This window comes from Eriocheir sinensis, chromosome 15 (assembly GCF_024679095.1).
Source record: "Eriocheir sinensis breed Jianghai 21 chromosome 15, ASM2467909v1, whole genome shotgun sequence".
NCBI classification, from domain to species: Eukaryota; Metazoa; Arthropoda; class Malacostraca; order Decapoda; family Varunidae; genus Eriocheir; species Eriocheir sinensis.
Genome location: NC_066523.1, coordinates 19,080,591 through 19,093,864, shown reverse-complemented (window position 1 = coordinate 19,093,864; position 13,274 = coordinate 19,080,591). Strand labels below are relative to the sequence as shown.

Genomic DNA, 13,274 nt, shown 5'->3' with positions numbered 1-13,274 from the left:
TTAAAATGAGAAAGCAGTGAAAACAGACAAGTTGAATCAAGGAGATAGTTGGATGTGATAGAATGTTTTAATGTGGAAGGAAGGGAAATGGCAGATAAAATATATTTACAAATGATTGGCTAGAAATTTTTACTCAGTAAGGTGATTCTTAAAACAAAATGTAGCAGCAAGTGATGTAAAGTGAATCAGGTTTTACATGGGGTGAACTGAGACCATCAACATTATTATGGTGACTGCTTCAACATACTTTTTTCTATTATTATCGTAAGGTACTTCAAGGGATACGCTATGAATTTTATCAATACTTTCAGTGTGAAAGTGATAAATGCATGTAACACCCATTATTTAAAAGTATACAATATTGCACCCCAGTAAAATTCTGATGTATTATATCTATAACAGATCTGTGATGGTATATCCAATGCTACTTATAACTCACGGGGACGTAACATGATGGCGAGCAAAACGAATGTTACGTAAAAGAGCTTCATGGCATAACGATGCTTCTTTTTCCCCTTCAAATACACTCTCCACCTCTGCTTCACTTCGACAGACCTGCAAGATACCAAATATTAAAATCATAAAATGCACTGTGATCTTGGTAAGGATTTTTAGAGTGGTTATTTAATCTGCAGTGTTAGCAGAACAATGAAATTTCTCCTACATTTCAGGAAATCAGATAAACAGATGGCCCCACACATTTGCAGGGATTAGAAAACACAGATTATGGCATATGTTGATTTTCCACAAACACTGCATTTGTCGGTGTTGAAGATGCACATTTCATTCTCAAAATAAGACTTGAAAAACTAGCATGGGTCTTGAACACCGAATGCTGCATTACCTGCAGGCGTAACCTAGTCCTATAGCAGGGGTGGGCAACTTTTTTGAAGCTGCCAGTCCCGGAGGGGTTAAGGGAAAATCCTAAAATTTGTTGTACTATTAAATGAATTTTGTACAATCTCCTAACAATTTCAATACTTTTAAGCAAGTCACTATCTCAAGCCAGACTGAAGATAGCTTCCCAAACTGTCTCTGTTGTGTCAAACCTTGTTTCATCCTAATGAGATCAATAATTTGCCTTCAAATGCTACAAATACCTTGTAGATAGTTAAATTAAAATTCATTATTTTGATCTTACTTGGGGGAAGAGAAATGAAAACCAGTGATAAAGACCCACAAAATAGAAACAATATTTCTACCATTAATAAATAAATAAATATCAGTGTGTGACATAATACATTGCAAAGGTTATTTAAACATCCCAAAGTATTATAGCTCTCCACCTTGGGCCCAACTTTCTCTGAAGCTGACTTTTGGGCAGCAAGGTGCAGAGTAAGGAAATCTTTAGGCAGATTGCTATATGAACTATCTCTTGGTATAATTATTTTGTATATCAGTAATAATAACCTTACCTCAAATTTGATCCACTTATAGCGGGAACATTTTCTTGCCCCAGGACAAGCTTGCAGAACATTTTGGACACTGGGATGAGTGAGCCCAAAAAATCTGCAGCCTCTTTCTTCACTGTCAGAGCCATCTGGTCTAGAGGCAGCAAATGACAAAAGTTAGACTATTTTTCCAACAATATCCTTTTATATATACAGTTTAGTTAAAAGGATTTGGTTACCATATATTCCAGTGTCTCAGGTGACCTCTAAAATATAGATTCTAAGCAGCAGTACTTTGGTTACCACAATAAAAGATACATAAGAAAGTTAAAGAGGGAATGAGTAGCGACAAGAATACTAACAATTCTAAAGATGTCAGATGAAGAGAAGTTGAAAAGTTATACCTTCCAACAACTGAGGAAGAGGGTTGGTTTAATTATGATGCAAAAAGGATTTATAAGCTAAAGGAATGAGGATAGGGAAGATTTTCTGCTATGCAAGTGGTGGAAGAGGCCACAAAAAATTCAGCTTCCTGCCTAGAACTATTGACAAATGGAATGGCTTAAATCCAGGTGGTTCAAGTGAGGAACATTTCCAAGTTTAAAAGGATAAGTTGGATAAATATGGGTATGGAGTAGTGGTGTGTCGGATATCCGCCTCTGCCTTCACCTCCGCAGTGAAAATAATATCCGCATTACAATCTACATTAGCGTTTTCAGACAACAAAAGCTCCGCATCATTATCCGCCTCTGCGCTTTCAGATAATAAAAGCTCATAATTATCCACCTCCGTGTCAAAGAACCCCGGAGATTGCAGAGCTCTACCCATCCAATATTTCTCATTTCTAATGAAAGAAAGTGAACTTTAATTTTCTGTCTTCCTGATGCATACTGTACTTTTAATGTTACAACAGTTTTTCCTTATGCACAGTCTAATTTGGAACCTAACATCCTTGCACAAGAATGTATTACTGTACAATTAGTTAAACACAAACACATGCATGCATGCACCCACACACACACATCCAAACCCACAACCACAAGCTTTAGATTTGATATGTATAAATGAAATAAGCAGCTAGTAATATATCAACCCGACTCATACCTTATAGTTAGGAGGTCCATGTCAAGAGTGAGATTAATAGTCTGGAGAATCTGGTTGTGGCATTCAGATGGTGAGTTCCCAGATACCACTGCGTCTTCTTCATCTTCACACACAACCTCAAACCTATAAAATGTGAATTCCATTTATTAAAAGAATAAATGTTACATGCAATTATGAATTCATATATATATTGCAGTGAAATTTGGGTTATGGGAGGTAAGTTACTCTGAAAGCAAATATGAGACAAAGTAAACATTGCCAATATTACAATTAGAGAACTCATATGGGGGAAAGGAATGAGAGCAAATACTGATGAACTAAATATATATGGAGAGCAAATATTCAGTATTATGACTTTTGACTGAAGAAAAATGCAAATGGTTTCTTACTACAGAGGTGTCTCATTTGATATGTACTAATGAAACAAGCAACACCAATGAATGAAAATGTAGGCCCTCAACTACCATTGTGCCACACCTGGTACATCAAGACAACCACATGTTTTTCTTTGACAACTTATTACCTTAACCTGGACCTTACATCTTTGACCTACACTTCAAATCTGTAGCTCAATCAGACTCTATCTTGATATGCCTCCATTACACAAGAACACAGGGATAAAAGGACACAACAAGAGGCCAGTCTACTTACTCATTGTAGCTCCTGGGAATGAATACTGCACTAACTCCCCTTCTGACCATGAATCTATCTAATCTCCATTTGAGACTTTGTCATACATGCACTGAATACATATTCACTGCCTATATAGCCACTGGCCTGTCCCTCACTTGAACTTCATTCAAGGAGATAGCCACGCAGGAGAGTCTCTGTTCTGGCACTTCCTCTTTTCTCCAATACTCATCCACTGTGGGTCCCATTTTGTTTGGGGTATCTCCTTGATACCATTTGCCTCAATCTTGTTCTTATACACTCAAGAAACCCAAATTTCAGCCTCATTCTTTCTTATCACGTATCCTGACCATATGAAAGTACCAAGCTTCACATGTTCAACCACTGCACAATCTACTCCCCTTGATGTTATATCCATATCAAACTCATACACATCCTTATTACTTTCTACATCCCATCTTTACACACCACATTTCCACTGCCATGAACCTTTAAAACAAACATTTGTTTTCTTAATGCAACACATATACATTGATTCTAAATTCCTATATTTAAGTAACAAAATAACGAGACAAAGTTTTTACCTTGGAGACAGGCCTCCATCTAATATCTTGCATGTGTAGAGCACAGGTTTAAGAGGATCCCTTAGGCTTGCATACATTCTTGAAGAGCAGAAGCCAACAGGGAATATGCACTGTTCATTGTGATAAGCCTCCCGGTCACTGATTATCTACAAACAGAGGTACACTGTGATAACGGAATGTTTGTACATAAACTGGAAAAAACACAAGATATTTAATGCAGAAGTGCCTTTCCCTTTATATTGAAATTTAAATTTTGCACCCACTAACACAATCTGGCAGTCCATAATTTAACACTACATAATTTTTATCTTGTGGTACAATAAACATTTAAACTGCTTGTTTGCCTTGAAGGGGCAAAATGAGATGATCTGAATGCATTTCTAATACTCATATTAAGATGTAAGCACTTGAAATGAGTAAATAAAAAAAATAAGAAAATGGTAGAAATAATTGGAATATGAGCAATGGCAATTTTAATGGAAACATTGACATTTCTGATATGAGTGAAGGAATGAATTATGGATACTGTTGGTAATCAAATGCAACACTTAGATGGTATAATTGTCTCATGAGAAAGGGAGAAGGTGAATTCCAACAAAGTGGGCACTACATAAATAATTAAGCTACATTGGATACAAGAGAAAGAACTCTTCAAACATGGGAGGAGGGTAATAAAAAATGAAGGTAAAATGAGTGAGCAATCATCAGAATAAAATGGGACTCTGTTCTACTCCCACACATCATGGCATTAAGTCTCAGGCCTAGCATATTTCCTTTGCCTCACCTCTCCTAAACTGTGAATGGTGAGGGGCCCAAGAGTTATGGGAAAGATTGGGCGGCCAGCAGAGTCCAAGGTGATAGGAGGACACAGACGCTTTGGTTTGCTGCTTCCGCTTTTCCTTGTTTTAACTTTCTCTGATGACCCGGTGGTAGATGGAGTCATGCTTCCAGGGCCTGTTGAGCATTCAACTTCAAGATGTTTGGTAGAATAATTTTAGTTCTTTAGATTCAAATTTGTACTTTAGAGATAAACATGAAACAAGGTACAACTGTAGATAATTTAAGCAATACAGCAAAATAAGCTATAGGTGGAAATATCAATGTAACTTTACAGGACAAATGTACGGTGAAACCTCGGTTTTCAAACTTAATTCATCCCTAAATGTTGTTCTTACACCGATTTGTTCATAAACTGAAACAAATATTCCCATAAGAATCAATGTAAAATGGATTAATCTGTTCCTGACCCCCAGTAAACATCAATGAATCTAAAGAATGACCATCTCTTTTTAGAATACTGATCAGCTCTAGATCATTCATTAGGATCTGAATCAGAACTGGATTCGCCCTGCAAACACAGAATGCCTCAAGGCAGTTTACCAAATCAAAATAACATCAATGGCAGGGCAGGACTTGTGAATACCGAACTGGACACATTTCTCCATCAGTTCTGTTGTTCATTACTGCTATTCTACATCTTTAGTGCCTACAAATGCATTTTTGCAACTTTCTCTTAGCTTATCAGCTCCTCATGCATTACAGGAGGCTTTCTTGGATATAATAAGCTGCTGTGTGTGTAACCTAACTGAGTGGGAGCTAGACTGTAGAAGTTGTCTGCAACAACCAAAGGGGTAATGATGCGTGGATGTGTGTACATGTGTGTATATGTATGTATGTATGTACACTGTTAATGTGTGTGTGTGTGTGTGTGTGTGTGTGTGTGTATTTACCTAGTTGTGACATACGGGAAAAGAGCTACGCTCACGCTGTGTGTGTGTGTGTGTGTGTGTGTGTGTGTGTGTATTTACCTAGTTGTGACATACGGGAAAAGAGCTACGCTCACGCTGTGTGTGTGTGTGTGTGTGTGTGTGTGTGTGTGTGTATTTACCTAGTTGTGACATACGGGAAAAGAGCTACGCTCGCGTTGTGTGTGTGTGTGTGTGTGTGTGTGTGTGTGAGCACATGTACTACAAGTGTATGTGTGTGAAAAGAGAGACATATTTGTGGACTGAAGTCTGACCATCAAACAAGTTCAGCCATGCGGTGCAGGTCAGTATTGCCACCTCTTCTGTAGCATTTCCCACGCAACTCACCCATAAAAGTATCCCCAGGCTGCCAAAACAGAGCAGGAAGAATGGGAATAACATCTAGAACAGGGCTACTTAACTATTATGAGCAAAGGTCCAGCTAGAAAAGTTCAAATGTATGCAGAGGTCCGGATAAATGCTGCAACTGGACTCCAGGGTCCAGGAGTAGAAAAGAATATAATTAAATAACAAGAATGTCCTGGTGATGGATTTTTGCAAGCATATTTCCTTGACTGACTGTAGGGGCTACAGTCAGTCAAGGAAATACACTTGCAAGAATTCATTGCAAGGACCTTGATGTTATTCAATTATACTTTCTACTCCTGGAGTCTGGGGTTTAGCTACAACACTCAGAAGGTCCGGATTCGGACTGTGGGTCACCAGTTGAGTAGCCTTGACCTAAAATCTAGCGGCCACTCTGAGAACTAACATCCTGCAACTAATTTGGGGTTAAGATTGGTTTTAATAACATGCTGATATCTCATCTCCTATTTGATCAACTCCTCTCCTGTTGGCATTCTACTAACCTTCAAACCTCCTGAAAATTCATAGGAAGGAGCGTATAGATCAAAACAACTGCAAAAATAGCCATGAAATGCATGTGGAACCCATGTGACCACAGGCAGCGAAGCCCACATTTACCATAGGTATGTCAGGTTAGATGCATGAGGTTAGATAGTTAGATTTCTTTTTTACAATAAATACGTGTGATAGGGGCTACACTGTTGTTGTTAATGGTGGCAGAGTGGGCTGTGGCAGTGAGCCACGGCTTTATGGCGCCCGCGGACACACAGGTTCTTGTACATATTTCATGGCTATAGGTGGTGTGCACAACTCATCAAGTTCAAGCTCGGGCCCTCTAACCCAAAAGTATCCCTGTTGCGATGGTGAAGTTACTCTTGTGCACACCACCTATTTTCACAGTTGTTTTGATCTTTACATTCTTACAGCTTGTTCATGAACTGAGATTTTGTTAGAAAACTGGTGTACTCTTCGTTAAAAAATATGTCCGTGAACTGATTTCTTCGAAAAGAGAGCTGTTTGATAATTGAGGTTTGTCTGTAAATACAAATATTAACTCACGTTGTGCTTTATATGATTCAGAAGTAAAGTATGTAACTTAACAAAAAAAAAGTGAGTTAAGGACTGAGAAATCCACTGCAGTACTGGATCAAGTTTGAGGAGCTTGAGATATACTTACTTGGAGAAGGATCAGAAGGTTTCCGTTTCATGGATGTTACTTTTGGCTTCTTGTTATCCCAGTTGTCAACATTTCCACTACCCAAAACAAAGTAGTTACTATTCTGAAAGAGAAACCTTCGTTATTTACCAAAAGAGTGAGGCAATACTGATTCCTTTACTAATTCATGCAATTCTGTTTGTTTTAAACAACTTATGAGTACAAATGTTCAGCAAAAAAGTTGACCCACTGTTGTAATTTATGATTGTGTACACACTTTGTGAAGAATATGCAAAAAATAATAATAAAATGTAAAATCAACACTACAGATGAACCAACAAGGGTGTGGCAGGCAGGAGACCAAGTCCCTTCCAGCACCTGACTGGCTAATTTTTGGAAAAAAGCTTTATGTATAAAAAAAATAGAGTATTCTAAATATTTACCTTTGCAGGAAGCTGACTGTGGTTGTCATTTGTGGTTTGATGTTGCAATAGTCTTTTAAGGAGGAAAATTCTTTCTTCTGCTGCAACAACAACTTGTTGCTGAACCTCAGCAACCTGGTCACAGAGAGCTGCATTTTCCTAGGGGAATTATATGGAATATTACATTTAGACATGGATATCATAGTAAACAATATATATATATATATATATATATATATATATATATATATATATATATATATATATATATATATATATATATATATATATATATATATATATATATATATATATATATATATATATATATATATATATATATATATATATATATATATATATATATATATATATATATATATATATATATATATATATATATCTATATATATATATCACATTTGTTTATGTCAAATAGTCAGTCAGGGTTTATACAATGGAATACAAAGCAAGTCAGCAACTGAAGTGATGTTCCTTACATATACAAGGTCTTTAATAATCAGCTTCAGCTGCTTCATTTTCCGCTTGTACACCAGCTGTTCTTGTGCTTTGTGGCGGGCCAACCTCTCAGCAATGGCTGGAGGAAGGTTGTTGCCACGTCCTCTGCCCTTATCAGCAGAAAGTTTGCCTGATGAAATCATAGTTTCCTTCAATTCATTCCAACAATAGTTTATGGTAGGCTAGACATACGTATAGTATTTGCAAGCAATTTATTGGTTAAATATATTTCATTATAATATCTATAAGTGATTATTTCTGTAGTATGAATCAGTAATAAATAAAAAGAGAATTTAAGCTTATCAAGGAGATACCTGTACCTATTATTCTACTCTATCTAAAATCAGTAAAAGGGTATAAAGAAAGAATAGGAAAGCACGCTCACTCTACTGCAGTCACAATTTGTTATTGTAATGACTGTACTAACAAATAATGTATCACAGTACAGTATTTTTCATGATTATTAGTAAGGAGCTTGGGAGAGAATTGAAGGGAGCCACAAAGATGCTGTAACAGACTGAAAAGTTTGCAAAGCACTTACCCATATCAAAATAAAAATAAAAATTATTGATCTATTCCATTTTTATTTACTATCAATAAATAAAACAGTTCTTCTATCAACAGTGCATCACATAACTATTTTGTAACTATCGCAGAAAGCCACTTCTCACAAACATATTGTCAATTCTTTTAATAAAAGATGCTTTTCATACATTATGAAAACATATAACCCAGTTTCCATACCTGATGATGTGTTACCTGGTGATGATCTTCCTGGCAAATTCCCTACAACACCAGGAGTGCTTGCTGCTGTCACTGCTGATGTTGGACTTGCTATGGATATTATCTGTCCAGTACCTTCATTTCCATCTACCTGTGATGGCATGTTCAGCGTCAATATTGCATCACTTTCCCTTTTGCATTAAAATTCTAATACCTTACTCTTAAAGTAACTACAGTAATTACATTTTAGTGTAATGTAGATTGAAGAAAGTATAAACAATTTCTAAAGCAAGAACAGAATAGGCAGATATCAGTTGTTTGCTCTGAAAGATGCAAATGACAAAGTCACATATAATATGGAGGACAGAGGTAGTTAGTTGCCAAAAATTGCTGCACTGAATTGCATAGTACTCAAAGTAAGCAGGAGGATGGTGGTGAGAATGATTTGCTGAACTTGGAAGTTCCCAGTGTAATTGTGGATGAGGTACAGCTTTTTTTTTAAAAGGAATGAGTAGGGACTAAGGGAGAGAAGATGACATAACTATACACCTAGTTAAAGATTCATGTGATTTTATACTTTAAAAACTAGCTCCAATATATACCAACAGCTTGCAGGGTCCCAGAGTTCATAGATACTGGAAAAATACCACCGCTAAATAAATGCACAAAAAAGGCACCATAAAAGACTTATGGAACAACCAACCAATTAATCTTCTCCCAGTAACCTTCAACATTTTACTAAGATCATAACAAACAGAACAAGTACAGCACTGACTCAAACCAGGCAAGACAACAAGCTGCATTTTGCAGTAAAAGTTTAATAACTAACCCCATACACATCATTAATCAAGTTGTTCAAAAATTTGCTGACCACAATAAACCACTATGAATGACTCATAGATTATGAGAAATTATTTAACTCAGTTAAAACTTCAGCAGTCATACAGGCACTCAGGAGGCTAGGCATAGATGTACTGTACACTAAGGAAGCTATAGCTTCTGCAGACCCACAAACTTGTCATTCACATTCATAAATCTATCAGTTGTGATTATCTACGGTATATGTTTAACTTCATTCATCTTTCAAAGTGGCCAGTCAAAGGAGTTTGAATTTTTCTGGTTCACATAAACTATAAGTACCTTCATGAGAGCCTAATGCATCCAAGTTTTATCATTCTTTCATTAATGCAGCAACAATGATGAAGTATTACTCACGGCCTCAACTAGGTGGCCAGTCCTGCCTCTGACTGGATCCATGCTGGGTCCCAAAAGCAAGCTCTCTGCAGTATTCCACACAGACGACATTCTGTAGAAAAATATAGCAATCAGTTTATATTTTAATCATCACACCACTACTAAAAATAATGATCCAGGTCATGAAACACACACACAAAAAATCAGATGGTACAAAAACCTCAAGATGAAGCAAGACACGATTTCAGCAATGTCAATCTGAACACTTGGTGATGAGCATCAATTTCTTACTTCAGTGATTCTGAGCCTTACTTCAACAAAGGATGAAAAGTCATTCTGTACCTTTCACTGCCTTAAACATGGAGTTTAAAATATCACCTAAATCCCACCATTCCATATGATCTAACAAGGGAATAAAGGGGAAAGGCCACTCCCCTATGTGTTGCACAATAGTGCATAACAGACTTCATATATTTGTGATGGACTATAATGAAGACCGTTTTATGTCTGGAATTGTAATAATACATGCAAGTTGTGGATATGTATCACTAACATAGGAGCTAGCAATTCTGTGGCAGCTTGCAAGGCTGCTATGAGACTCAGTGGCATCTGACAAGGCTACCATTAGGATCAGTCTGACAAGGAAGCCCTCATGAAAGCATAACAATGTAATTAGAATTTGCAAGTCACCTCTGACTTCAAGTCTGGTCTGTGCAGTGATCAAGATCAACCATGCCCTAAAAACTTCACAGATATGAAGAACATAAAGTATATATTCTATAGAGTTTGGGTATGTTACTATTCAACAAGTAGCAGGTTACTATCAAACACATAGTAGGCTCCTGTCATACAAGCAGTAGGTTACCATCCAACAAGGGGTAGGTCACCTTCCAACAAGTAGGTTAACTCCCAACACACATTAAGTTTAAGTTGAAAAATACTTCAAGGTCTCAATTGCCTTAACTATGTTGCTTTGCTCTTTTACATAGTCTACTACATACCCAAACTTACTCTCAAGCACTGCCTGCCAGTTAATCACTTCATTGTTTTGATCCTTTATCTCCTTAATAGCTTTGTGAAGTCTGGAGCCCCCTCTCTTACAGTACACACACTACCGTAGCAGGTTACCTGCTGATTAGATTTCATCACGTAGTTGTACATCTCAATGGGCATATTGTCACAAGCTATATGGCACCATTTCATGATATAAATCACATTCCACAGCCTTTGCATCATTATCCACCTCTTTGCTACATACACAGCAGTAGTGTTTGACCACATCTTCAGTAATTTCATCCACTGTAGCACCGCTGCCATCTTTGTTTACAGCCGCGCCTCCTCTGTCAACCTCATGATTTTCTTCTTTCCCCTTCACTTCTCTCTTATTTTGGCGATTTATCGTGCCCTAAATCTATGTCAATGGAGTTACCAGCCTTTAACACTATTATTATTCAAAAATATCTGCCAAGTGTGAGTGCGCCACCACTGTTCATCACCGCCAACCACACAGTCGTAATATAAGAATGGAATAGTTTAGGGCAAGACTTCATTTTATTTATAAGTGAAATTTCATAATTAATTTGAGACCTGAGTATAAAATTCCTGTACTGACTATTAATTCTTTGGAAATTTTCAAGCGACTGGATTGCCTGAGTAGAATGACGTCCAAAAAACAGATCCAGCTTCCTTGTAGAATTTCGAAGCTGCTCCCCTATTACGTCTTAAAACAGTTGGTGGCTTAGTTTTCCCCCCAAAAATAACCAAGCGTGGTGGACCTGGTCTCACCTAGCGTATCATTGCTGACCGGATCGTTGGCAACACTGCTCATATTGCAATGGCGTCGCCATGTAAACACATCGTCCGTATGTATAATATGCCCTTAAGTACAATATGGAGGTGTAATATTGTATTTTCGAGGTGCAGAGTGATTTTCAATAATTACCTTGCGCGGTTTCCGTATGTTTTAAAAAAACCCAGAATGTATGAAATTTCCCTACATCTAAGTAATTGTAAGGAATTTCCCTACATCTACGGTATTTTTCAACCCCTCGTAACTCAAAAACTATGCATTTGAGACGCATTTCATGTTTACCACCGCATTCCCCGAAGTCTCAATGGCCCCCTAGCCAATTTTGGTTGCGAGGGGTGAGTATGGGCAAACATTAGAATAATACCATCCACTGAGTCAGCCCTAATATGGTGAAACAGCCAAGAAATTTCTAGTTAGTTAATTACTGATGATACTTCCAGCGATCAACAAGACCCAAGCTGAGTGGGTGTACATATCGAAGCAAAGCCAACAGCCACAAACCCCACTCATTGTACCTGGAACTGCATTAACTGTGAGACTCGTATAAGACGGTTCTTCTTCTCCTCCCTCAGTGTTTTAGGGTGTAAGAAGGCTGGCACTAACATAAATGAGCGCGTCCCTCAGCTGACCGGCGCTCCTCTTCCTCTTCTTCAGTGTTGTTGTGAGCGAGGATGATCGGCCTTTCCAACGGCTCTATTTTGGTCTTCTTTTTTCCAACGGTTCTATTTTGGTTTTCTTTTTTCCAACGGTTCTATTTTTCTTGTCCTGGGCCCATACTACTCTCAAACCTTTCGGCGCTCAAGTGCTACACATATTTGACAAAGCTTTCGTAGGTGCTTGGGTAATTTCTAGGGGTAGTTTATTGACCCTAGTGGTAGTAGACCCTTCTTCTGTACCATGAATGGGAAATAAAACCACTCATTTTCTGTCTTTGGAAATAGGTGACATGAGAGGTGGAAGCGTCTGAGAATACCGATCCTGTCCCGGAGTGATGGATTCTTCGCGCCATAAACTCAAGGGCCAATGATACGGAGATGAGCACCGGAGTCACACGAAGCACTGCATTTCATTAACATATCAGCCTTTTGAGAAATTCGGGAAGCAATTTTCCTAATGTGATTTTCGAAGATCCACTTGGAATCTAATGTTACCCCTAGTACCATTAAAGTTACAAGAGTGGGTTACTTAGTTGTCTATTAAGATGAAACCAGGATGTGGTGGTGTGCTAATCTTGGCAGACTTTAATTGCATCCCCCAAAGCTGACAACAAGGAAAAAAAATCAATTCAAGATGCACAATTAACTGAGTGGGCACACGAGACCTGGCTCCTTTGAGGGTCAGGAATAGGCTCCTCATGCATATATCCTCCCAGTATGGTTTAGTCTTCTTCGGTTGTCATAGTCTCTGGCACTTTTCTTTCATCCATGTAGTCTTCGAAATACGGCACAGAGTTACAAGTTTCTCTTGCCTCTCTGCACACTGGGCATCGTGTGGCATCCTCCATAATTTTTATTGCCCATCAGAACCAGGCTATTCATAAAGGCAGTAAGGCTGGAGAGAGTAGAGGAAATGAAAGGGAAGAAGAGGAAATAGAGAAAAGTCTCCAAGAGTCCAAGGCAGTCAGGGATAC

At 37.9% G+C, this 13,274-nt stretch overlaps 1 protein-coding gene across 2 annotated transcripts; it reads right to left on the bottom strand.

Annotated features, from left to right (window-relative positions):
* Positions 1 to 413: 413 nt before the first annotated feature.
* LOC126999012 (transforming growth factor beta regulator 1-like) lies at positions 414 to 12,319 on the bottom strand. 2 transcript variants are annotated; one of them, XM_050861333.1, is made up of 11 exons: positions 12,160 to 12,319; positions 9,856 to 9,946; positions 8,662 to 8,791; positions 7,899 to 8,047; positions 7,420 to 7,557; positions 6,998 to 7,100; positions 4,494 to 4,663; positions 3,710 to 3,855; positions 2,496 to 2,618; positions 1,416 to 1,545; positions 414 to 555 (listed from the first exon to the last, which is right to left on the bottom strand). In XM_050861333.1, exons 2-11 carry the CDS (start codon positions 9,943 to 9,945, stop codon positions 436 to 438), a joined length of 1,299 nt encoding a protein of 432 aa, XP_050717290.1. In that variant the 5' UTR covers position 9,946; positions 12,160 to 12,319; the 3' UTR covers positions 414 to 435. The 2 variants fall into 2 exon arrangements, with proteins under 2 accessions (XP_050717290.1, XP_050717291.1); XM_050861334.1 differs by having other exon boundaries at positions 12,248 to 12,296.
* Positions 12,320 to 13,274: the final 955 nt, after the last annotated feature.

Coding starts and splice junctions, on each gene's coding strand:
- LOC126999012 (XM_050861333.1), bottom strand. CDS start 9,945: ATGTCGTCTGTGTGGAATACTGCAGAGAGCTTGCTTTTGGGACCCAGC. Junction 8,792..9,855: donor CTGGCCACCTAGTTGAGGCC/GTGAGTAATACT, acceptor ATGCCATCACAG/GTAGATGGAAATGAAGGTAC. Junction 4,664..6,997: donor ACCTTCTGATCCTTCTCCAA/GTAAGTATATCT, acceptor AATGCTCAACAG/GCCCTGGAAGCATGACTCCA.